General features: G+C 39.4%; 1 protein-coding gene across 2 annotated transcripts; it reads right to left on the reverse strand.

Annotated features, from left to right (window-relative positions):
* Positions 1-848: 848 nt before the first annotated feature.
* On the reverse strand, positions 849-27,252 carry LOC148049360 (BBSome complex member BBS5-like). 2 transcript variants are annotated; one of them, XM_087709370.1, is made up of 12 exons: positions 27,124-27,252; positions 18,292-18,374; positions 16,947-17,012; positions 16,065-16,114; positions 10,196-10,323; positions 8,138-8,273; positions 4,877-4,972; positions 3,885-3,947; positions 2,625-2,759; positions 2,444-2,527; positions 1,350-1,373; positions 849-1,253 (listed from the first exon to the last, which is right to left on the reverse strand). In XM_087709370.1, the coding sequence occupies exons 1-12, from the start codon at positions 27,189-27,191 to the stop codon at positions 1,152-1,154; spliced, it is 1,035 nt and encodes a 344-aa protein (XP_087565496.1). In that variant the 5' UTR covers positions 27,192-27,252; the 3' UTR covers positions 849-1,151. The 2 variants fall into 2 exon arrangements, with proteins under 2 accessions (XP_087565496.1, XP_087565502.1); XM_087709376.1 differs by lacking the exon at positions 16,947-17,012.
* Between the last annotated feature and the right edge of the window lie 214 nt (positions 27,253-27,466).

The following is a 27,466-nucleotide window of genomic DNA, read 5'->3' on the forward strand; positions in this document are numbered from 1 at the left end:
GTATGTATGTATGTATGTATGTATGTATGTATGTATGTATGTATGTATGTATGTATGTATTTATTTATTTAGTGTATGGCAAATCCATGGACGTATAGTAGTTCAAATGTTAATGTCCAGTCTAACCAGCCATTCAAGGACAGAGTGGTCTATGTTGAAACAAATCACACATTAGGCCAGTATAAGCCCTTGATGGACATTTGGACACAATGTGATGGATATTTTGTCGAGGAGCACCACAGTCACAGTGAGGGGTAGAGACAAGACCACACTTAAACAATGAGTCCTGGCAGAAACCATGTTAGGTACGGATCCTGTTCAGAGTTGACCAATGCTGGTGAGGAAGGTCAAAACCTGGCACCTTTTGTGGAGGGTCATTTATATAACTGCTTGTATCTGGGCAACCCATTTGGCTTTCCGCTGTGTGTTGATGTCATAGTTGTTAGACAGCTGTTGAGCCAGTGCCAGAGAGGCTCCATTGTATCAATGGCCAAAGAGGCTGATGAGGGGTAATTCTGCCAAGTACTGCAGCCAACCTCTCAGTCCAGAAACTAGTAAGTTACTTCAGAGTAAATTGGAGTTATTCCCCAATCTATTCATTCCAAACTTTTCATTGTCAGAGAGGAGACACAACCTGGGACAAGAAGCAGCAATATATCTCCCTTACGTATGGATTCCAATGGGAAAGACTATTCAAAATAAATTTCCCTTGCATCTAAAGGCCCAGCAAAAGTTTTCTTCATACTTGGGGTGTATGAACTGTTTTGCTTCTTCATTTAGGACCGACTGTGAGGCACGACTGAAAGATGTAGAGGAAAAACATCATAGCAACCAAAGCAACCACAACATTCAAATTTAGAACATCTTTTCTCAGTTTATATTATGAACTATCAATTTTATTTACAGTGATATTTAAATAATACATAATGGATATTAAATGCAAGCAGTTGAAGCACTGTATAAAGATACAAACCACAGCTTAAATATCTTAAATATACAAGAAATTATGTTAAAACTATACAAGAACACTATTTTTTCCTTGCAATCTACATAAAAGAGGTAGCTATAGCTTGATTGATTAAAAAGACTGCAGCATGACTTTTAGAGACAAAATATATTTTGTTAATTATTACATCTTTTTAAGATGCATATCAACCCATTACTTCCCAGAGTCCTTGCAATGTGAATCCATCTTTTAGCTTCTCTATGGCGAGTCCTAGCTCTTCGGAAAAAACAGGCTCACGGTCTTGTTGCTATTTGCAGGACAACAAGAAGGGGGGAAAAAAGTAAGTTGTGGCTAATAGTGTTAACAAGAAACTAATTCACTTTTATTGTAACTTAAAAAATACCTTGTTTCCATCAGCAAAATAAGCCTATGATATAAAAATAAAAATAAGTTATTGTGGCATTCAGCATTATTTTTAATTGAAATTCAGGCAGTAAATCAATTCATTGAAAAACTTCGATTACCTCAAAGACATCAACATTTACTTAGTATTAAATAAAATGAATTCATTTTCAATTTAAACTGTCTTAAAACTGTTTTTTAAGACATTCCTATTAATATGTATAATCTTACATAACTATTCTAAATATAAAACTTATGGCAAATAAACAATTAGCTTTGATCTGATACATCACATGCAACTAAACAAACTGATTTATTCCTAGTATTAAAGAGAGAGTTTGGATTTCTTGTTTAGTGTAACAACAATTGTTATAAATAAGCAAATGAATAAAGGACAACTACCGTATTTTTTGGAGACTAAGACGCACCTTTTTCCCTTAAAAAAGAGGCTGAAAATCTGGGTGTGTCTTATACACTGAATACAGCATTTTTTGCCTCCCGAAACTCCGCCCCTTCACCAAAATGGCCGAGCATAGCTTTTAGAAGGCTTTCAGAGAACTCCTGCAGGCTGGGGAGGGCAGAAATGAGAGAAAAATGGCCCGTTATTTGCCCTCCCCCAACCCCCAGCAGCACACAATAAGCTTCCTAAAGGCTATCCATGCCCCTTTTTTGATTTAAAAACGAGCCCGTTTTTGTGAAAAATGGACCATTTTTTGCTCATTTTTGCCCCAGGAGTACTCTACAAGCCTCCTAAGGGATATTCATGCCCTTAAAAAAAAGGGGGGGGGGCTTTTTGCGAAAAATGGCCCATTTTTCGGAGGTTTGCAGAGTGCAAAAACCCTTTTTTTAAAATTTTCATCTTCAAAACCTAGCTGTGTCTTATACTCCGAAAAATACAGTACCTACATTTAATTGGTAACTTCTTGGGTTACTTGATTAATAGCATAAAATGACAATTGTTAGTGAAATATTACATCCAAAAGTTTATTAACATTTTGATCTGGGCTGTGAGTTCATTATAATTTACTGACGAGTTTAGTACGCTAGGTGTATAGGGAAACAATACAAAAGTTATTAGTTTTAAGAGACGCTTACCACAAAGGCATCTGTTGGCTCATTTGCCTCTATTTCCACATCTTCCTCTATTTGTTCTACTTTCAAATCTTCTAGCTGTTGAGGCTGAATATTGATAAGGAAAACAATTTGAAACAACACCTACATTTCTTTAATACCATTAAACAAAAGCAGGAATTGATTAAAATTTCAAAAAATGTACCTTTTCTTCCATTTCATAGTCTACTCCAAATATAGGACTGTCTGAAAATACTATATGCAATAAATTCATTTCTTTTGAAGTTTTCAACAGTTTTTCAACTGGGTCAATCTTAAATTCAAGCATAATGCCTCCAGTCTGTAAAAGAGTAATATGTTAAATAAAATGTACACAATAATTATGCTTGAACATAATTTATAGTAATTCATAGTAAATCAAGCATATTTTACAAATTTTAAAATGGTTCATTATCATATGATAAGTCAATGCATAGTATTACTTTAAATCATGGTTAAATATGTAATATATTGAGATAAATTAGCAATAGCAATAGCAGTAGACTTATATACCGCTTCATAGACCTTCCAGGCCTCTCTAAGCGGTTTACAGAGAGTCAGCATATTGCCCCCAACAATCTGGGTCCTCATTTTACCCACCTCGGAAGGATGGAAGGCTGAGTCAACCCTGAGCCGGTGAGATTTGAACCGCTGACCTGCTGATCTAGCAGTAGCCTGCAGTGCTGCATTTTAACCACTGCGCCACCTTGGCTCTTTTAAACAAAAAGATTAAATTAAATTAAACATTTAAATTAAACATTTAAGAAAACTAGAAGCTGCAGTAGGATTTACTTCTTAACCAGACATGCAGAAAGATACCATCTATCTATCACATAGGAGATATATTATATACGTGTGTGTACATGTGTGCGTAAGTGTATATACTTATGTATATATACACACACATTGCCTAATATGTATGTATGTATGTATATATTATAATATAATATAATGCATTTTAGTTGGCTTTTCATGTGCTCATTTTCATGTACCATTTTTTTGTGAATGAGTACAATTTTTAAGATATTGTTACCAAAGAAACTGGACAATTCAAGGCTGGAAGCTATTTTTAAATACTAATCTCAGCAGCAGCATAAGGAAAGTAATCAGCAATGACACATGCATTTCCAAAGCCATTTATTCACAGTCTTTCTTTAACTTCTCAGAAGCAGATACCTTCAATACTGCACTTACAATTTTTATAGGAACACATTGCTCAAAAATAGTACATGACTAATCTGGAATGCCATGTTTTATTCAGAGATCTGATTGGTCACCTGCTGCTAATTTATCATGGTTATTTTCATTACTTATGTTTATTTACCAAGTGTAATACTAGGCTACTATATTATGTGAATCAAAGCAACAATTTCTCTAGAAATGGTATATGAATGGAAAGAAATAAACTATGCCATTAGTTTCTTACCGCCTGAGAACTTTCAATGACAAGTGCCAAGCCAAATTTTGAATCTTTAATCTTTATAGTACGCTGGATGCAAAGATTATAAAAATATATATGTTAAAACATTTTAAAAATAAGCTTCTTAACAAAAGTAACTGAAAATATTGATACAATCTCTTGAAATTAAGATCTTTATAATTATGCAAAATATTTGAAAAGACAAAACCAAAAATGACACACTAAAAAGGAAATGAAAAAGCTAACTTTTGTGAATTTCAACCAGAATTTAATATTTGTATGGTTGCTTCCACAACACTTTTAGTTGCCATAACAATAATTACCTTGGAAACCAAATAATGTTTGGCACATTTAAAGAGTGATATAATTTCCTAATTTAGACCATGACATCCAAAGCGAAGTTTCTAGTTTACACACACCTAATGCCACTCATCATACCACCTTTAATATGTCCTATTGCTTAATTTCCTTTCCCCAGTTTCACTAGAGTGAAAATACCACTAATGTGCCTCATAAATGTGATAAAGAGATCTTTAGTACTAATTAGACATGAGTGTTGTGTAATTTGCACGTTTTTTAAAAAAATGACAAACAGTTGTGGGAGATAGACATGTCAATGGTTAATTTGTAATGATGTGTGTGACGTCTCCACTACTTATCCACTAACTCAACAAAAAGTTAATTAGTCTGAGAAATGAGTCTTCCTCTTCTATGAGATTGCAATTAGGAATGGAAAGCTTAAACATTTCCTTTTCAAATGACGCCATCCTAATAATTACAGCCATTTGAAAATGGAGTACCATATTAACAAAGTGATAGCTTCACAGATAATTAAACCCTAACAAGCCACACACCCTCTTCTTATGAGCACATAGGTGATCTGGGAGGGGAGCTGAAAGATTATTGATTTCAGCCTGCAAGAGCCAAATATACATTTTGCACAATTAAAATAATATCATACATAATTACTAATAAGAGAGATAATTGTAGCTACTTACAATTTGCAGATATGGTATACTGACATTAAAGCTATCGTTCATATTAGCGTGCCAAACTACTCTTACATTTGTAATAAAAAATGTACCCAGGTTTCCCTAGAAAAAGAAAGAAAGCAAAGTAAACCTGGTTCCTTGGAGCTTTCATATTTCTATGCATTTGTGTAAAGTCTAAATAGAACAGCACATTTTCTAAAGTAAACCCAACATCTAAATGCTTATTTAAATAAGAAACTCATTGGGAATCACCTGTAATAGAAAGAAATCATGGCACAAAGGAGGAAACTCTCTGGCGTTCCTGCCAAGTTCTCAAAATAATACGCCATTCAAATACAATGGCATGCAAGTTAAATTTAGGTTGTTCCAGAGGCAACTACTGACATCAAAGCGACATTATTCAAACAGAGCTGTTTTGCTCTGCCATGCTGATTTTCTTCCTATTTTTAGCTAAATTCTTAGATGTTAAACAAACTGTATGTTAGAAAGTATTTCCTTTGTGAGTTTTTTTTTTTTTAAAATATTTCCTGGGATCCAACTGGATAAGCTGTGCCGATTCATGATTGTAATAAAGATTTGATTTGATTCACAGAGTTAGAAACAACTTAGTATTTTAGTATTTTAGTATTTTATTAATATTTATAGGCCGCCCTTTTCCCCGCGGGGACTCAGGGCGGCTTACATAAAATAGGGAGGGGGGTATAAACAATAAACATAAAACAATACATAAGAGTTAAAATAGTACTCAACATTCATTCTTCATTCGGGTGGGGACAGATTGTGATCTTATCCCCAGGCCTGACGGGATAGCCAGGTCTTGAGGGCTGTGCGGAAGGTCTGAACGGTGGTGAGGGTACGAATCTCCACGGGGAGATCGTTCCAGAGGGTCGGAGCTGCTACTGAAAAGGCCCTCCTCTGTGTAGTTGCCAGTCGGCACTGACTGGCGGATGGTATTCGGAGGAGGCCCAATCTATGTGATCTTATAGGTTGCAGGGAGGTAATTGGCAGGAGGCGGTCTCTCAAGTATGCAGATCCACTACCATGGAGGGCTTTAAAGGTGGTGAGTAGCACCTTGAAGCGCACCCGGAGATCAACAGGTAGCCAGCGCAGCTCGCGGAGGATAGGTGTTATGTGGGCGAACCGAGGTGCGCCCACAATCACTCGCGCGGCCGCATTCTGGACTAGCTGAAGTCACCGGATGCTCTTCAAGGGCAGCCCCATGTAGAGCACATTGCAGTATTCCAGCCTAGAGGTCACAAGGGCCCGAGTGACTGTTGTGAGAGCCTCCCGGTTCAGGTAGGGTCGCAACTGACGTACCAGGCGAACCTGGGCAAATGCCCCCCTGGTCACAGCCGTCAGATGGTGGTCGAAAGTCAGCTGTGGATCCAGGAGGACTCCCAAGTTGCGAACCCTCTCTGAGGGGTATAAAATTTGACCCCCCAGCCTGAGCGATGAACCACTGGTCGAATCTTTGGGAGGGAAACACAACAGCCACTCGGTCTTCTCCGGGTTGAGTACAAGCTTGTTAGCCCTCATCCAGTCCCTAACGGCTTCAAGACCCTGGTTCACCACGTCCACCGCTTCATTGAGTTGGCACGGGGCGGACAGATACAACTGAGTATCGTCCGCGTATTGGTGGTATCTTAACCCGTGCCTCCGAATGATCTCGCCCAGCGGTTTCATGTAGATGTTAAATAGTAGGGGGGATAAGACCGAACCCTGCGGCACCCCATATGTTAGGGGCCTAGGGGTCGATCTCTGCCCCCCAACTAACACCGACTGCGACCTGTCCGAGAGGTAGGAGGAGAACCACTGCAAAACAGTGCCTCCCACCCCCACCTCTTGCAGTCGTTGCAGAAGGATACCATGGTCGATGGTATCGAAAGCCGCCGAGAGGTCAAGGAGAACCAGGATGGAGGCATGGCCTCCATCTCTGGCTCTCCAGTGATCATCGGTCAATGCGACCAAAGCGGTTTCTGTGCTGTAACCAGGTCTGAAGCCCGACTGGAAGGGGTCAAGATAACTGGCTTCCTCCAAGGACCGTTGAAGCTGGAAGGCCACCACCTTCTCGACAACCTTCCCCACAAAGGGGAGGTTGGAGACTGGACGATAGTTGTTGAGAACAGCTGGATCCAAAGATGGCTTCTTCAGGAGGGGTCTCACCACCGCCGCTTTAAGTGCGGCGGGGAAGTGCCCCTCCCGAACAGAGGCGGTAACAACCGCCTGGATCCAGCCTCGTGTCACCTCACTGCTGTTGGCAACCAGCCAGGAGGGACACGGGGCCAGTACACAGGTGGAGGCACTCACAGTCCTCATGGCCTTGTCCACGTCCCCAGGGGCAACAATTGCCAGAAAACAGCTGCACCGACAGTTCTTAGAGCCCCTGGGGTGGTCCATGTTACATTGCTGTTCTGCGAGCTACACTGGCTATCAGTCTGTGTCCAGGTCCAATTCTGGGTGCTGTTATCACCTTTAAATCCCTTTGTGGTTATGGGTCCAGACTAACTGAGAAACTGATTTACCCTGATGGGATTGGCCCACCCTATTTCTGCCGGCAGAAAGGGGTATGCTGTGGACCCCAATAACCAAGGAATTTCTCCTGGCAGACTCCAGAAGAAGAGCCTTTTCAGCTACGGCTCCCACTCCCTGGAACATCTCGTCCCTTGAGGTCGGATCTGCTCCCATCATTTTGGCCTTCCAAAAGGTCTTGAAGACATATGTCTATGCCAATTAGCCTGGGGTCTTAACGGGCGTGTGGGAGGAGGGGCATTTTGAAAGTGGCTAATGCCTCCTCCCCACCTGGGTGCATTTTGTTCGCTCCCTATCCATCTTGCTTAATTTTTAGTTTTTTAATTTAAGATCCTTATTTATTGTTTTAAGTGCATTTTGTTCAATGATTATAAGCCACCTAGAGTTGCCTTTGGAGAGATGGTAGGCATCGCAGCTTGGTAAGTTGATAAATATATAAATAGATAAGTACTTCTGATCCCAGTTTTTAAGGAGCTACAATATTTCATTATTATATAATACAAGTTTAATAGGAGTCAAAGTTGACAGATCATAGTTTTAGTGGTTCCTGCTGTAGAGAAGAAAACAACATTTCTTAATGATTTGATTTGAAGTATTAATGCTAAAACAATCTACTATCCCTACATAATATATAATATAATCAAATAGTTTGTGTATAGGTTATACAATCCTTTTGGCACATTAGGCGCTTTTAAAGAAACCACTTTCTTAATATTGTTTTCTCATGCTACATTATACCTGGTCACTAGATAAGTTCCAAACGCCATTTATTTTGTTGTACACTTGTTCTTTTGGTAACAATCTCAATTGCTTGTTCTGAATTAATGCGGATCTCAACTTCAGCTCACGGTACATTTTCGATGTTTCGTAAGCTCTACAAATAGTGGAACACAGTGTTTTAACATTTTCATTTTTAACCGCATTTTATTTAAACGTATCCATGAAACAGTCCATTTTGTGTACAATTCAGTCCAATTAATTTATGGATGAGTAAACTGACCATATTAAGCAGCAGTTAAAAAATATACAGAAAAAAGACAGTATATCAGCATCCCTGTAGTCAATCTCAGTCTTCTGTAAGTGTCCCATCTTGTTCTTGATATTTTTTGAGGTAAAAGATGCAGACTCATAGAAATACACTCAATGCACAAAATATAAGTTTATCCTTAATATCCAACTATTTCTAAGATTTTTAAGAAAAAACTTTAAGTAATCAGTCCTTGCTACAATGTATTCTTTACACTCAAATAAGGCAGCAATTCTCAACCTTTTCTTCATCACGGACCGCCTTTTAATGCCTTTGGGGTCAGAGACCTCCAAGACTTAACGTAAGATTTAAATCATATTTCTTCAAGCCTTCACAGACACAGACACCCCCCCCCCCCCCGTGACGACACTGTAGATCCTCATGGGTCCGTGGCCCACAGGTTGAGAACCACTGAAATAAGAATTTTTCTGCAAATGGAACTCCATGAAATCTCCCATACTTTGCCATAGAATTGAGTTATTCAAACTATGCTCTGGAAAAAGCACTTCTAAGAGGTTGAGGCATGTAGATTGTTAAGCACTTTTCTACTGAAAAAACTATTTGAGTTGTGCCACCTCTTTCAAAGCCCGCTTAAGGGATACCGCCAGCAACATCCATCCAGGAATATTTATTTCAGTTTTTTCTTGGCCTGTTTGAGTTGGCAATTGAACATTATATATATATATATATATATATATATATATATATATATATATATATATATATATATATATATATATATATATATATATATATATATATATATATATATATATATATATATATATATATATATATATATACACACACATACATACATACATACATACATACACACACATACATACACACACACACACACACACACATATTAGAATATAAATAGTATATTTAAACACATTATAAAATATCTATTTGTTATTTGAAAAGCTGTAGTGCAAGAAGACTTGCTGTACAAAAAATAATTTAAGTAAAAAGATAAAGATGCGTAACTGAACAGCCCTCTTCTCTGGAAAATTGCTTGGCTGAAAACATGAACATTTCATCCAGAAGTTGGGAACATACTGAAATGTTTTTTTCTACAAATTGCATTAAACTCAGATGGTTGATACTGTAGGAATTTGAAAACAATATTACTATTCCTCAGTAAAATAGTCCTTTTAAGACGGTTATTTCCTGATGATGGCATGCATAACTCAGGAACTGGCCTTGAAGTGAGATGGGCAGCAAACAAATTTAATTAACAATAACAATAATAATAATTGTTTAGCTGGGATTCAGATTAACTAGCTATCATTTGAATTAGAACAAAAAGGATACAAACAAAAGTAGAACTAAACAATAATATAAATTCATTTCTTGGAAAACAATATTTCCTTGTTTTTAATCATTTATGGACCTAAAATTTATGGACCTAAATTTTTTGATAATCATTAGTAGCATTTAATATATTCAGAAGAATATCTCTCTCTGCATGTGTGTATTTAATTAAAAAGCCCTAAAATAAAATACCAGTACCTGTCATGGACTTTTAAAATGTACAAAATGCAGAGATTGTAGAAAAGGGATGGTAAGGGAAGGATTTTTAAATAAAGGGCAGAGTAAATGTGCCAGAGTAAATGTAAATATCGAACTGTATTCTATTTCAAACCAACACAGCACAATTTCTGAAAATTAATATACCATATGTAACTAACTAATTTTGTAAGGGTTGCTTTAGTGAATCTTTTTTGTTTCTACATAAAACTTTAAAAAAACACCTTAAATACCTGTGAACAGAAATAACAGAAGAAAAAAGTCTGGGGCTTCCAGGAATCACATTTGTAAATATGAATTCAAAACGTTTGTTATTGCATTTGGTCAAGATATAAAGTGCTTCGGTTTGTCCTCTTAATCTCTATAAGGGAAAATATCAGATTTAATATCTTATTGCAGTTTTTAAAAGAAATGAACATTATAGTCATTTAACATTTCTGAACAATATTATACAGAGTTGCATTTAATGAAACCTCAGTTTTTGAGAGATACAAATGTGTGCTACATTTTTAATCTGCCGTGTCACAAATGCCTTGAATAGATAACAACTCACATATTATAAACCCAGGTTCAGTAAATGTAGAGCACATAAAGGATCATTTCGGTTAAATTACACATTTAATAAAACATGTGAAGTGAATTTTAATTATGAACTCATTAAATAAAGCTGACCTACATTAAAATTCCAATTATTTATGACTATACTAATCAATATCATTGTTCTTTCTTCCCACCTCTCTCTCTCTTTTCTCTTATGGGTCAAATCTGAAGACCCAAACTATATTAACAAAGATGCTATTGTATTAAATGATGTGTAATAATGTAGAATTAGGAGAACATTTATTTTAATGTGAGATGATAGATCTATAACTACCTGGATGATATTACAAGATATCACATAAATATATTTGATTACTATTATTACTTTTTAAGAGTTATTTTCCTGTCTTTTGTAAAACTTCTAGTTATTATTGACTTAACCTGTTAAAGAACATTAGAAAGAGAATGAAATCTGGGCTAGGAATTTAGCCTTTGGAGACTCATCAAATAGTCTTTGGGTTATGATGACAACTGGGACTAGAATTTCTGTTGCTAAGTGATGCAGTCGTGACCACATTCTATAGCAGTGATGGCTAACCTTTTTGTCCTCGTGTGCCCACACCCATAAGGCAATGTGTGCATGACACCCCCATGTGCCCCACCCCCTGTGTATGCGCAGGTGATGCCTGGTCCTTCCCCCTGTGCCTGTGTGCACAACCTCTTGCACCCAGTTGTGGGCCTAGCAGGCCTCCCTGAAGCCCCCTGGGACCAAAAACAGGGCATGGGTTTGCACCGCGCACCCTGCATTCCCCCACCCCTTGCACATGTGACCCCCCCCTTGATCCCCACGCATGCGCACACATTTCCTGCATGTGTGGCAGAGACCCCAAAATAAGCTGGCCGGCAGGAGACAAGTGCGCATGCATGGTGGAGCTGAGCGACGGCTCACATGCCTGGAGAGGGCTTTGCGTGCCACCTGTGGCACGTGTGCTATATGTTCACCATCATGGTTCTACAGCAATGGAAATCCGAGAAATCCCAGTTGCTATCATAACCCTAGGACTACATGAGGACTTTACATGTTCATGACATGGGAGGAGGGAGTCTCAGGCAAGCAGGCTAAGAAGCAATAGCAATAGCAATAGCAGTTAGACTTATATACCGCTTCATAGGGCTTTCAGCCCTCTCTAAGCGGTTTACAGAGTCAGCATATTGCCCCCAACAATCCGGGTCCTCATTTTACCCACCTCGGAAGGATGGAAGGCTGAGTCAACCTTGAGCCGGTGAGATTTGAACAGCCGAACTGCAGAACTGCAGTCAGCTGAACTAGCCTGCAGTGCTGCATTTAACCACTGCGCCACCTCGGCAAGACCTAGGTGTGTGTATATGTTGTGGGCAGGCATTATGGAGCATGTGTAGGCAGGTGCTGCAGGAAGGTGCTAGATTTCTGTGGGCAGATGCTATGGAGTGTGGGAGTGTGAAAATTGACTTGCGACCTCCTGCCAACTTCTCTATTTATTTTGTTTTGTGGGAAGCTGGCAGGGTAGGTCACAAATGTGACCGTGGGATGCCATAATTGCGAACTGGTTCCCAAGCACAGAATCATTATCATGTGATTAAGGATGCTGCAATAGATGGAACTTTGAGGATCAGTTGTAAGGCCCCCCATGTTCAGTGCCATTGGGACTTTGAACAGTTGTTGAATGGCTGCCGTAAACCAAGGACTACTTGTATTTCCTTCCTTAAATACCAACATTGAAGAATGGAAGGAGATAGAATATAGTACCCTTCCACAAATAGTACTATTTCAATTTAGGAAATAGATAATCTACGTCAGTGGTTCCCAAACTTTTTCAGTCCAGCGCCCCCTTGGTGCTACAAACTGATCCTCAGTGCCCCCCACCCAGTGGTGGAATTCAATTTTTTTTACTACTGGTTCTGTGGGTATGGCTTGATGGGCGTGGCTTGGGGGGGGTCATATGACTGGGCAGTTTGCATGACAGAAGGAAGATAGTAACAGTAAAATTCAAAACTGTAACAATTAATTGCACATTTTTTCAAAATCCAATTTAAAAAACTTTTTAGTTAATGTTAATTCAACAAAATTATTGAACATGATCCAGTGATACCAGGTTTTCAAAGTTTGATAGTCATTTATCAAGAACCTTAGTAACTAGTAACTTAGTAAACTCAGTAAAATTTAGTAACTACTTCACTGTTTAGTAAAATCTTAATGTGATGGATGGGCTTGATGAAGTGATGCCATTCCCAATGTCTGGTTTTAAGTTCACTTAGCAGGAGTCTTAAATCACCACGTTCAGCAATCTGGAGTCGATTTCTTTGCTTAGAGAGAAGTTGAATGACCACACTGAAGCCACCTTTCACCAAATATGAAGTTGGAAATGCAATAAGGAACTTCTTAACCACTCTCCATAGTGTAGGGTAGCGATCAGAATTTTCTTTCTGTAACCAAAACTCTTGGTACGATTTCTTAAACTTTGGCTTCAGCTCAATGTCATTTTGCAGCTCTATGAGTTGTTCTTCCACTACCCCATCTTCCTCAGTATCTGAAAGTGGATTTATCACCCAATCTGGAATTTCCATCCAAAGAAGATCCCGATATTGCTCAGATATATCTTTATGCAGCATGTCCAAATGGTCACAAAAAACTTGAAGATCATCATCTTATATCCCACCTTTTTCTTCTAGCTCAGACAAGCTCGGAAATTGGTATAGCTCGTGACGGCCTATATTGCACTTGAATAGACTTAACTTTGAAATAAACGTAGAGATGACAGATTTGGCCTTAATAAGATTGACCTCATTTCCTTGCAGCTGCAAATTCACTTCATTGAACTTTGCAAATAGTTCTGATATATAAGCAATGTCATGCCTGATCTCTTTGAGTTCACCAATGAGCAAAGCTATCAAAAAACTCCACAATGGTGTTAAAAAGATTGTAAAGGCATCTCACACAGTTGCCTTTTGATAGCCAACGAATTTCTGAATGAAGCAGCAAGCGATCAAGATTCTAGGAAGGGAAGGAGCAGCATAGCAGCAGCCAGAGACCTCAATTACTCAATCAGAATAGAGCTGGAAGAGACCTTGGAGGTCTTCTAGTCCAACCCCTGCTCAACCAGGAGCAATCCTATACAATTTCAGACAAGTGGCTGTCCAGTCTCTTCTTGAAAGCTTCCAGTGATGGAGCACCCACAACCTCTGGAGGCAACTTCTGTTCCACTGATTAATTGTCCTCACTAGTTGGAAGTTTCTCCTTAGTTCTAGGTTGCTTCTCTCCTTGATTAGTTTCCACCCATTGTTTCTTATCCTGCTTTGGAGAACAGGTTGACTCCCACTTCTCTGTGGCAGCCCCTCAAATAATGGAAGACTGCTATCAGGTGTCGTCCCCCCCCAATCCATTTCTCTAGACTGGCCATTCCCAATTCTTGCAACTGTTTTTCCTATGTTTTAGTCTTCAGGCCTTTAAACATCTTAGTTGCTCTTCTTTGCACTTCTTCCAAAATCTTCCAAAGTGCATGGAACACTGTTACCTTCCCACCAAAGATGATCTCTATTTTTCTCCTTGAATTGTTTATGTGATTTCCAGCTGCTAGGTTGGCAGAAGCTGGGACAAGTAACAGGACCTCACTCCGTTACACGGCGCTAGGGATTAGAACCGCCGAACTGCCCACCTTTTGATCGACAAGCTCAGCATCTTGATTTAGTAAATGTTCAACATTACAACAGCACTGAAAAAAGTGACATGACTGTTTTTCACACTTAAAACCATTGCACCATCCCTGGGGTCACGTGATCAAAATTGGGATGCTTGTCAATTGGCTCATTTTATGACGGTTTCAAGGGTCATGTGGTCCCCTTTTGTGACTTCTGACAAGTGAAGACAATGGGGAAGCCAGATTCGCTTAACAACCATGTGACTCACTTAACAACTGCAGAGATTCACTGTAACTGTGGCACAAAAGGTTGTAAAATTCACTTAACAAATGTTTCACTCAACAACAAAAAATTTGGCCTCGGTTGTGACCGTAAGTGTTGGCTGCCTCCCAGTGAGCCGGGGAGAGAGGGAGGGGCATCAGATGGGTTTCAGAAATACATCCCTAGTGTTTTTCTCCAGTCCCCGGGGAGTGTGTGTGTGTGTGGGGGGGCACACCTGGCATTCCTCCAGGTGCCCAGAACCAGCTTTTTCCCATGGAATGCCAGGGAGACACAGGAGATCACCACCCCAGCAGCGAGTCCCCCCCGGATGCTCGAAGCAGTCACCCATCTAGGCCCCCATCGACCCTGGGCCAAGTCCGAACCTGCAGGAAGCAGCAGCGTCCCCCTTCCCTCCCGTGCATCCTCACCTGAGTCCTTCCCCCCTTAAACGGGGAAACTTCAGCAGGCAGGATTGGCGGGTGACGCTCATCGCCTAGGAGACAGGAAGGGCGGGGGGGCTTTGCGACCCTCTGCATTGGCTGCGTGTTCTGACCAGGGCTCCACAGGGTGCGGAGAATTCGGGGCCAAGAGATGCGTGTCCTAAGTCGGCCTTGGACCGCATTCCCCCCCCCGCCCTCCCGGTCCCTGCGCCAAGGCTTGTCCGGGTCCCCTAAGGGCATCCGGCGCAGCTGCTGCCTTGCCCACCGCTGGCCAGGAGAGGCGGCGGGAGGAGATGGAGCCCAGGCTGTGCAATCCTCCGCTTGTTATGGAGCGAATGAAGAGAAAGACAAATCGGGTGAGGAAGCACGACGGCTGACACGAGGAAGCATCTGCGGGACAGAACTGCGTGGGGAAGGGCCGCGGCTGGCCATCCAGCCCAGCACCCGCCACTCCAGGTAAGCCGTTGGGAAAGGGAGAGATGGGGTTTGTGGGAGCATTGTCCTCTTCTTGGGGATAAGAGCTGTGGCCTCAGGCAGCTGCCCGCCTCTTACCCTACAAACCAATGACAGACTTGGAAGGGACCTTATAGTTCATCTAGTGATCTAGTCCCTTGCCTCTTAGTGTCCCCCTGCCACCCCCCCTTTCCTCTTAGCGCCCTGACGCCCCCTTGCCTCTTAGCACCCCCCTAAGTCATCCCATCACCCCACAGGGGGCGGTACCCCCCACTTTCGGAACCACTGATCTATGTGCTTCTATTTGAGCTGCAGAAGAGGCTTATTCTGTGTTTGGAACATACTTATCAATTTGTGAATGCTAGCTGACATCAAATCAGAAGGCATGACCATAAACATACACTGTGGTTTATATACCAGATCTTTCATAGCATTAGCAAAATCTATATTTTTGTTATTAATTTCCTTTTTGATAGCTCTGCCTATATTTTTATTCTGTGTACAACTGTATAAGTATTTGTCAGATTAAGTGAAGAACGTAATGGAACTCAATGAATTCATTAAAGTCAATGCCATATATAAAACTTTGATATCACTAATGTTCTTGCGTTTGAAATTTAAGGAGCATCTGTAAAGCAAATCAAATAATGATGAGCAAGTTATGTTATTTTAAAACAACATATCTCTTTTGAAAAATATTCTGTATGCTTCAAAATTAATTTTGTAATCTCACCGAGTTAGCAGTTCTTGTTGTTGTATTCACAAAGCAATTGTAGCCAACAGCTAAATAATTAGGAAAAGAAACACAGCATTATCTCTGGTACTGTTAAGTGAAATGAAGCAAAATAATTTTTCATTTTTAACAATTCCAGATTAATATATAATATCCAGAGTGCTTTGAAATCATCTACTATTGCTTCATACGTCTCAAACAAAAAAATTTAAGACAGTGTGAGGAATGTGAATGTAATACCACAGAGTACGCTGAATAGCAATTTTGATTCTACCATTGTTATCTATAGAACAGACCTCAAAAATCTCTTTCCAATTCACTTCTTTTAAAATGCTCCATGCAAATCTCATTTTACCACTCCTTTACTACCAACAATAGCAGAAAAAGAAACAAGTTCACCACCTGCCACTTGTAACTGCTCTATCAGTATTTTCATTAGGGGTATGATACACGTTAAAATACATCACACATTGTTTTAGGCTTTCACATAACCATCACCTCTCCTCCTCCTGCCCAAGATGCTACTACTTTAAGGACTCTCATTACAATTAATGAAATAACAGTATCTTTTTTCAGTTTGATGAGAATCTGAAAAGGGTCGGGTTATTTTAATAACAGCTAATATGTCAGGCCCAAGCCCAGAGATGACACAGGAAAATCCAATAGAATACCATCTTTTATTTGCTTATACCTAATGCACAGAATGTGCAGTAGTGATGCTATAAATCATCAGGAATCCTCGGAGATTATGGTGATAATTTGACAGATTTGACAAACACATCAGAGAGACTTTTTGGCTGACATTTTAAAAACTGTACATTAGTAACAAGTGGGGATGTGTGGATAGACAAAATATGCATTAAAAAACAAAATGATACTTACAGAGGTTGACTTCAGGGAATACAACAGACTGCCAAAAAATTCTTAAGTTTGTTACTAAGAGTCTGCCTAGAAATTTAAACAAAATCATTGGAATTTTTACATCTAATAACTTTATTTTTACATATGAGAAACGGGGGATAAAGTGCATGAACGAATGGGCAAATGGACATATAATCAAATATAATGTAAAACAGCAATGATTTTTGACCAACAATCCAGAGAGAAATCCTGTTAATAAACTTAGCTGTTGTTTCTCTTTTTTAACTTATTCCAACTGGAAGTAATTTTAATAGGTCCCCATGAGATGGCTGCTAGAAAATGAACTACACCTATTACAGGAAGGATTCACCAGCCTGTTCCCAGTTTAATAATAGACAGCAGCTGTGGCATGCACAGGCCTGCTAGATCAGGTCAAGCCGGTCTTAGGCAAGCATTTTGTTTCTCACAATGACCAGCCAAATGCTCTGGGAGATTTACAAACAGAAAATGGGACATAGCATCCCTCTTTGGTCTCTGCACTGTAACTGCTTTTTTGAAGCATGCTGCCCCAAACTGGAGATAACATTGAATCTTCAAAACCTTGGCCAATCTGTCCTCCAGAATCCTTCTGTCCTGTTAGACTGAGGGTCTCCTGTACTTACAAATATTTTCAGTGTAGATAACGCAATATTGACTAATAAGTATCCACACTGAGGGAATGAGTTTGCTCTCAATATATAGGATATAAAAGAATATAATACAGTTACAGAACAAGATAAATAAACACTGTGAATGCCATCCCTAGAAGCAAACAATCTTAGGTAAGCATTTATGGGGGAAATAAACTAAGGAAGCAAAACATTAAAGGGTAAGGCAAAGATTTCAAGAGCTAGTTGTTTTGTAGATTTGAGAAAAGTGAAAAAAAACAACCCCACCTAATACCAGATAGCACGGGGAAAAGCGGGAGATAAATACTTTAACAAATAAAGGCAATTGTGGCCTTCAAATCAGTGCTATACAATGATATTCCCTGTAATAAATTCAGATAATCGTGAACCACAAACTGCAGAAACAAAATAAAATTCATCTACATCCATGGGGGATACCTTAATTTGACAGAAGTATATTTGTTAATTAAAAGAGACTATCATTAATGCAAACACCCCCCCCCCCCAAAAAAAAAGAGTTTTAGGAGATGAAATATCTGGGGAAAAACAGAAAAATAAACATCCTCATTCTCTCTCATTCTACTCTGAATGCATGATTTTGTATTGCACATGTTCAAAATCAACCAACCAGAAAAACTTTTCTTTCTTTGAAATGGGTGTGGAACAAATTTAACCAACTTTTAAAAACCCTATGTTACCTTTCTGTCCATTGTTGCCTTTGGTATCTTCAATAGGCTCCAAACAATCAATGAGGACCTCTCCTGGTCTCATTTTCATTTGCCTAAAGCAATATTATATTCTTAGATATTGCTATAAATAGTCGTCTTGTTTTTAATTACAGAGGTCAGTCATAGTTCATTGAATGTGAATGGCATTCTGAGAGATAACAATTATATACAACTCCCCCCCCTCCCCACCTACAATTTCTGTGAAAGGGCTTCTCCTATACCAGGTTGCCATCACTCTTTTGCCAAAAACCCCATTCAAGAACTTCTTAAAAAATAAATAGCTATCCTGTCTTCACATTTAAGATCTAAAAGGAAAAATAAATTGGGATAAGAAAGTAAAAGACAGCACTACAATAATTCTTAATTATAACTATCAAGCTTCCCAGTGGCCCAGTCCCATCCCAGTGTTATAAACAATCCTGTTCAGAATCACATTTCAAGTACAGTGAAGCAGGTCCACCTGGATGGGAAACCAACGATAATATCATTTTTAATATATTTTGCTTCCGAATGATTCAATTCAAGGGGTTTTCTCTTGAACCATTACATTTACAGCTAATTCTTTTGAAGGTTCAATTAATTTTATATCAACAGGCACATCAAATATTCATATTGCCAAATGATTTCCAGCCATAAAACTGTTAATATCCTTCCTTTGTTCAAAACAGAAGACAGTTTTTGAATTATGTTTTAATTTTGATTCAATCAAAAATGCTCAATATCGGACTTCCGGGGCGGGACTTTGCCGTTGGTGGCGGCTTAATTGAGCTGCTCCCAGATTTCTGGCTCGTTATCTACTTAAATACCCAGCAGATATCTCATATCTTCAGGCAAGAAGATTGCAGAGAGAGTTTGAAGTTTGCAGCTTTTTTTTTTTGCTGTGAACGGAAGGGGGAGATAACCAAAGCTGAGTCATACCTCCGGCCAGAAACCTCGGCTGTCTTCACAGCACAAGGCAAAGAAACCCCTCTTAGGACAATTTCTGAAACTATTTTATCTGAAACTAATAGAAGCAGAGCCCGTACCTGAGAACTTTATTTGCTTTTTTCTAGGAAAAATCCTAGCTTCAGTGTTATAAAACTTCCTTTGTGTAACTGTTTCCAAGATGGCGATTTTCCAGCTTTCGCATTTGCAATAATGGTATATCCCTAATTCCTTGGCAGCCTCTCACAAACTAATTAGCTCCACTTCTTTGAAGATTCTTTCTTATCAAACTCTAAAAGTTTTCAAAGACTCTTTGTTGATATAGAGACATTCCAAACAGGGTTTTTTTTTCTTTTTTTTTTCTTTGCTGAACTGTTTTGGTGTAATGCCAGTCTTTTGAAACCGTCCGTAAATTCTCTGCCAAAAGGGAGGAACTTTTCTTTTTTTTGTAAGCTGCACAGCGGGCTAGAAAAATTTGATTAAGTGCTTAAAGCAAAGACATAATGGCATCAAAATTAAATCCTGCGAAATTACCTCCTAGATAAGAGAGACCGCCTCCTGCCAATCACCTCCTCGCGACCCATTAGATCACATAGATTAGGCCTCCTCCGAGTTCCATCTGCCAGTCAGTGTCGACTGGCAACTACGCGGAGGAGAGCCTTCTCGGTAGTAGCTCCGACCCTTTGGAACGATCTCCCCGTGGAGATTCGCACCCTCACCACCCTCCAGACCTTCCGCACAGCCCTTAAAATCTGGCTATCCCGACAGGCCTGGGGTTAAAGAATGTAACTCACCCCCACCCGAATGGTATGAATGTTGTGTTCTATTTTTAATTATGTATTGTCCTTATGTGTTATTGTCTGTATCCCCCCCCCCCTTTGAGTTGTAAGCCGCCCTGAGTCCCCCCAGGGAAAAGGGCGGCCTATAAATAAATTTTCAAATACTCAAATACTCAAATAGATCCACGTCCCCCATACCTGGCACAAAGTTGCAGCCCCCACCCTCTATGCCCCCTAGTGGAGATGTACCAACGAAAGAATTCTTTTTGGAAATGTTCAGAGAATCTAGAGAACAGAATTTAGAAACTTTCAGAGAATTCAGAGATGAAATAAGGAATGAGATAAAAGTCTTATATGATAAATTTGATACTAAGATCACCAAAATGAATGATGATATAATGGGAATTGTAAACGTACTGACAGAATATGTTTCTGGAATGGAAGACAACTTAGAGGTTCTTAATGAAGCTAAAACTAACTTGACATCTAAAACTGAAGTGGTGGAACAAAAAGTTGAAAATGCTGAAAAACAAATTATTATGATACAGTATAAACAGATGGAGCTTGCATTAAGAGTCAGGGGGCTGCGAGAAGAGAAACAGGAGAACTTAAAGCAGATGTTTTCAGAGGCTTTTGACTGTCTGGTGGGAAGACCGGGATCCAATTTTGATTGGCAGATCGACAAAATTTATCGTGTTAATTCTTGGGCGGCAAAACAGAAGCAACTCCCCCGAGATGTGGTAATATACTTTGTTACAAGAGAGTTCAGAAACATGATACTACAAGAGTCTTATAATACCAGGTTTCAAATTGGCGGACAGGATTTGATTGTCTTGAAAGAAATACCACCTCAAATGCTAAGAGCCAGAAGAGATTATGCTTTTTGGTGGAAGAGCTCAGAAAGCGTCAGATACAGTATAGATGGGATGTCCCATTTGGTATCATAGTTACATTTGACAAGCAAAGATATTGTCTCAACTCTATATGGAAAGCTCGAGATTTCTATCATAAGATTCTGAAGGTGGGACACCCTGAATCATCGGGATATGGAGAAAGACCACAAGAAGGACAAGATAAACAGCAAACCACACAACTACCAGACAAAACGTACCATCTCCCCCTCCCGGAAGGGCAAGGGGTCAGGGAACAAAGACCTAACCGTACGACCACCAGACAAATGGAAAAACAAGCTACAACGCAACAATCTCAACAATCACCGGCCATTGATCAAGGAGTCACAGCAACAAGCTCAGAAGCCGTGGGAGGAGCCAGACCAAAGGTTAGACAGGCCATGCGGGAGGCTCTAAAAAAGCTTCAGGCAACCAAAAATGACAACTAAGATTTTGACATGGAATGTTAACGGACTGAACTCTCCACAGAAGAGAAAGAAAATATTTCATTATCTCAAACAGTTTAAGAATGATATAATTTGTTTGCAAAAAACTCATATCAAATCAACTGATCAAAAATATTTGTTTAACCCCAAACTTGGTCAACATTTTGCGACCTCTGCTACGGAAAAGAAAAATGGCATAGTTGTATACTTAAGAAAAGACATTAAAGCCGAGCTAATTGAAGCAGATCCCTTTGGAAGATATATCGCACTAGACTTAATCTTAGAAGGGAAAAAGACATTACTTTTGGGAATTTATGCTTCTAATCAACAACAAGATGGATTTTATAGAAATCTCCATGCTTAATTAGTACAGTGGGACTTTAAGTCTTGTATACTATTGGGTGACTGGAATGGCGTGATTGACACTAAAAGAGATAAGAAGACATCCCGCTCGAACACTAAATTCCGAGCTAAGTTACCCAAATCTTTTTTTGACGTGATGGACGATTTCGAATTGCGAGATGTTTGGCGTGAAAGGAATGCAGAAGAATATGACTTCACCTTTTTTTCTGATAGACATCAATCTCTTTCAAGGATTGATTTTATACTAATTACTAATGATTTACTTTCTAGGGTGAAGAAGACAAAGATTGCGGCGAGAGTTCTTTCGGATCATAACCCAGTTTGGATGGAACTGGGAAGGGTAGTGCAGGCAAGAAGGTCTTGGAGGTTGAATGAAAATTTATTTAGATATGAAAAGTACATTAATGATTGTAAAAAATTGTTATCTGAATACTTTGTTCTCAACATGAATAAGGGTACATCTATGGAATATGTATGGGATGCAAGCAAAGCGTATATGAGAGGAGTACTGATGAATATAAACAAAATACATAGACACAAACAAGGGCAAAAACGAAAAGAATTGGAAGAGGAAATTAAAGGGAAAGAGTTGGAATTAACACTGAATCCAGGCGATATAAAGACTAAGGAAGCAATCTCCATATTAAAATCCCAATTTGATATGCTGATCTCTGACCAGGTAGCCACCAGTTTATTATATGCAAAACACAATACTTTCTGCAACGCAAATAAACCCGGCAGATGGTTGGCTTATCAGATTAGGAAAAAAAGAAAAACTCGAAATGTATCCAAATTGCGTTATAGAGGGAAGGAGGTGTTTCAAAAGGAGGAGATCCAAAAGGCATTTCAGGAATTTTTCACAGAACTGTACAAAGGGGACAAAATTAGGGGTTTAGACATAGATAAATACTTAGATAAAGAGAAAATCCCCCTAGTTAGAGAAGAATACAGGCAAAAGTTGAACCAACCAATAACCTCTGGGGAAATCCTGCAGGTAATCAAACAATTAAAGTTAGGGAAAGCACCAGGTACAGATGGCCTAAGAGCGGTTTATTATAAAAACTTACAGTTAGAAATGGTAGAACTTCTTAGAGAATTATTTAATAAAATTCAATCGGAAGGTAAAGTGCCCCCATCATGGAAGACAGCGTTCATATCATTGATACCCAAAGAAGATCAAGATATTACTCAGCCAAAAAATTATAGACCTATTTCATTACTTAATGTAGATTATAAAATTTTTACTAAAATATTAGCAAATAGGTTAATGGTGGTTATTCAACAATTGATACACACCGACCAAATAGGTTTTATACAGGGGAGACAGATGAAGAGCAATGTTAGATTAATCATCAATGCTTTAGAATATTTGGGAAAGAACAATCAAATCCCTGCCGCATTCATATTTTTGGATGCTGAGAAGGCCTTTGATAGAGTTAATTGGCAATTCCTGTTGAAGATATTGCAAAAAATGCAGATAGGAGATGGCTTTTTACGATCAATTGGTGCAATATATCAGCAGCAAACAGCCCAAATCATAGTCAATGGAAGTTTAACAGACTCCTTTCAAATCGAAAAAGGTACAAGACAGGGCTGTCCTTTGTCCCCACTATTGTTCATTATAACTCTGGAAGTATTGTTGAATAAGATACGGGGCTTGGATGGTCTAAAAGGGATCAAGATTAGACAGCAAGAATATAGAGTCCGTGCCTTTGCAGATGATTTGGTCATAATATTGGAACAACCGCAGGAATCCAGTACGGTCTTAATGAATACGATTAATCAATATGGTCAAGTCTCTGGCTTTAAAATCAATTTAGGAAAAACTAAAATATTAGCTATAAATATGAATACTAAACAAAAGGAAGAATTAGGAGTGATGCTAGGATGTGAGGTAGTTAAAAAAAGTCAAATATCTTGGAGTTAATATTTTAACCTCAAATGGGAAATTATATAAGCATAATTATGAACCACTTTGGTATAGTATACAGACGGAGATGAAAAGGTGGGAGAAATTGCATTTATCTTTGCTGGGTAGGATAGCGGCAGTGAAAATGAACATCTTACCAAAAATTTTATTTCTTTTTCAAATGTTACCAATACTCAAAAGAGATGCGAATCTTTTAGAATGGCAGAAGGGTATCAACAAATTTGTATGGGCAGGAAAGAAGCCGAGGGTAAAGATGAAAATAATGCAAGATGTACGTGAAAGAGGAGGATTGAAATTACCTAACTTAAAATTATATTATGATGCAGTGGCATTATCTGCAATTAGTGACTGGACCCATTTAACCAATGATAGAATATTGAATATCGAGGGACATGATTTGGTATATGGTTGGCATGCTTATTTGTTATTTAACAAAAAATTGGATAAGAATTTTAAAAATCATATTTTAAGAAATGCTTTATTGCGGGTCTGGAAAAAATATCAACACAAACTAAACGATAAGTTGCCCATGTGGGCAATTCCTAGACATGCAATTCAAAATATGAATATAGAACAAAAACACGATAGAACCACTTACAGACAACTTCTTACTTCAGAAAGGGGGGTGTTACAATTAAAATCTTTAGAGGTACTTAAAGAGGAGAAGGTAGTTCAAACGTGGTTTCAGTATGGCCAATTACAGGCTAGGTGGAAAATAGATAAAAAAACTGGCTTTGTAAAAGCTGAGGATAATTTGTTTAAACAAATAAGAGATCAAAGCTTAATGCATATAAAGAGAATATATAATGTACTAATACAGATGGATTCCGAAACGGAACTGATTAAAGACTGTATGATAAAATGGGCTCAGAATATTGAGGAACCAATAATGCTGGACACATGGGAAAGAATATGGGTAAGAAATGTGAAATTTACACAAGCACAAAATATGAGAGAAAATTTTTATAAGATGTTTTATAGATGGCATTTAGATCCTAAAAAGCTTGCTTCTATGTATCCGAATGTACAGCCTAAATGCTGGAGATGTGGTTCTCTTGACGCTACATATTTTCATATATGGTGGACATGTCGTAAGGTTAAGGCATTTTGGATAAAAATATGGTGGATCCTGCAAAATATCTTTAAAAGAAGGATAAAATTCACCCCTCAGTTGTTTTTACTAGGTATATGTACTGACTTTACAGCGGTAGAGATTAACTTGGTTCTGTACTTAATAACGGCAGCAAGACTGTTGGTGGTGCAATCCTGGAAGAAGAAAGACGTGCCTACAACTCAAGAATGGACTTTGAAAGTTATAAACTTAGCCGAAATGGCAAAAATTTCAGCATATCTTAAAGAACATTCAAACGAGAGATATAAACGAGACTGGAAAAAATGGATTGATTATACACAAAGCAAATATGGGACTAAGAAACTCCAGATAGCCTATGCTTAAGATTGGCGATAACGTAAACTGTTTAAAGTTTGGGTAACAGTAAGAAGCTGAGTTCAACGTAGAGCTCTTATCGACCTTTTTTTTCCCCCCTGCTTTGTTTTAAGACATTTTAGACTGTGTTTGCTAAAAAGTTATACCGTGTACGGGCTCTGGGAAGTCGGGGGGAGGGAAGGGAGGTGGCGTTCTAGGGGGAGGGGGGGAGGGGGGAAATATAATATGTGTTAGATCTTAAAGTACATGATTGCACTTGTATACTGTGGCTTTTTAATGTTAGTGTAAAAATAGGACAAGCTGAACATATTGGTTGACAATAGAGGTACACCGAAGGGAGGAGTAGAGTGAAAGAAGAAGGAGGGGTGGAGAGGGTGGGAGAGAGGATTGGAGGCAGGAGGAGAAGGAAGGGAGGGAATGTATTGAGAGAGAGGAGTGATAGAGGGGGAGGGGAAGTAGGAAGTAGAGGGGTATGTTGGAAGGAAGAATGAAAGTTGGAGGGGGGTGAAAGAGGGTGTATGGTGGGTCAAGGTGGTATATTGGGTTTGTATTATGGGGGGTATTGTCTATAAAAGCGAGGATTGTGTTTATTATTCAATGTTATATGCCCCGGTTATGCACAGTATACATGTGATTGTATGGAATGAAATGGAAATAAACGTATTTTCAGGAGAAAAAAAATGCTCAATATCTGCTCTAACGCCCCTCAAGTTACAGATAACAACCCTAGTAAGATGTGAAGGAGCCAGTTTAGTGTAGTATTTAATGCAGCAGGCTAGAATATGGGAGAAGCCACTTCATGCCATTGGGCATAAAGCCACTTAGGTGACCTTGGGCCAGTCCCCCTCCCTTAATCCTAAGAAAGGCAGATAGTCCTTGACTTACAATATGTTTAGTGACTGCTCAAAGTTATAACAGCACTGAAAAAAATGACTTATGACCATTTTTTCATACTTAAAACCATTACAACATCCCCATGGTCATGTGATCAAAATTCAAACACTTTCCAACTGGCTCTTATTTATGACGGTTGCAGTGTCCTGGACTCATATGATCCCTTTTTTGTGACCTTCTGATGCAATCCCTCAATCAGGGAAGCCCGATTCACTTAACAACCATGTGACTAATTTAACAACTGCAGCGATTCGTGTAACAACTGGGGCAAGAAAGATCGTTAAAATGGGGCAAAATTCACTTAACAAATGTTGTACTTAGCAATGGAAATTTTGGGCTCAATTGCTATTGTAATTCAAAGATTACCTGTATTTCTAAAATCTAGACAAGAAAACAGAAAGGTGAATTGATATGTATATATGTATGTGTGGGTATATATGTATAAGTATATGTATGTATGTATGTATATGTATGTATATATGTATATGTATGTGTATGTGTGCATGTGTGTATGTATGTATGTGTGTATATAATAATTTGAGCCCAAAATTTATGTTGGTAAGGGAGACACTTGTTAAGGAAGCTTTGCCTCATCTTATGACCTATTTTTGCCATATTGTTAAGGGAATCACTGCAGTTATTAAATTAGTAACATGGTTGTTAAGTGAATACGGCTTCCCCATTGACTTTGCGTGTCAGAAGATTGCAGAAGGGGATCCCATGACTCCGGGACACTGCTCAGTTGTCAAGCATCCGAATGTAAATCACGTGACCGTGGGGAGGCTACAACAGTCATAGGTGTGAAAAATGGTCATCGGTCCTTTTTCCCCCAGTGGTGTTGTAACTTTGGTCACAAAATGAACCGTTGTAAGTCAAGGACCACCTGCCCCCTGCCCCCCGTCACAGGGTCGACAGGGACCAATTAAGTGTGCGAAAGCCCCTACATGAGGATTTGAAACCCCGTGGATGGGGAGGGTCGAGGTCCATTGTGAGGACCGGCCGTCCCCATGGAGGCAGCGGGAGGAGGAAGCGCCCGCCCGTTGACCCGGCGCTCCTGTCAAGCCAGACGCTTCCAATCCGCGAGGGAGAGGCGAGAGGTGCGGGGACGCGCTCGCGCCACATCACTCACTGCCAAGAGATGTCAAAGCGAACATCTCGGTCCTCCCACAGCGAATCCGCCGTTGCAGCCCCCGCCATGACAACCGTCAAGCGGATCTCTGCGCTCCCGACTCCAGCTTCCCGACGGGCGCCGGCGAAGGACAAACTTCCTCAACTCGTTTGAAAAATAAAAACAACTGCCAGATTTACCCCTTGCATAGCGCTAGAGGGCGCTATTTCGGCTCAGAAGCGATGATAATTCCTCGGGACGCGTTTTCTCGACCTGCTCCTTTCCAGATGTGTTAAGGCTACAGCTCCCATAGTCCGTTTGCAGCTGGCTTGGAATAATGAAAGCCGTATAATTCTAATGCAGG

This window comes from Thamnophis sirtalis, unplaced genomic scaffold (genome assembly GCF_051295495.1).
Source record: "Thamnophis sirtalis isolate CommonGarterSnake01/CBP01778 unplaced genomic scaffold, rThaSir2_p1.2 scaffold_1, whole genome shotgun sequence".
Lineage (NCBI taxonomy): Eukaryota > Metazoa > Chordata > Lepidosauria > Squamata > Natricidae > Thamnophis > Thamnophis sirtalis.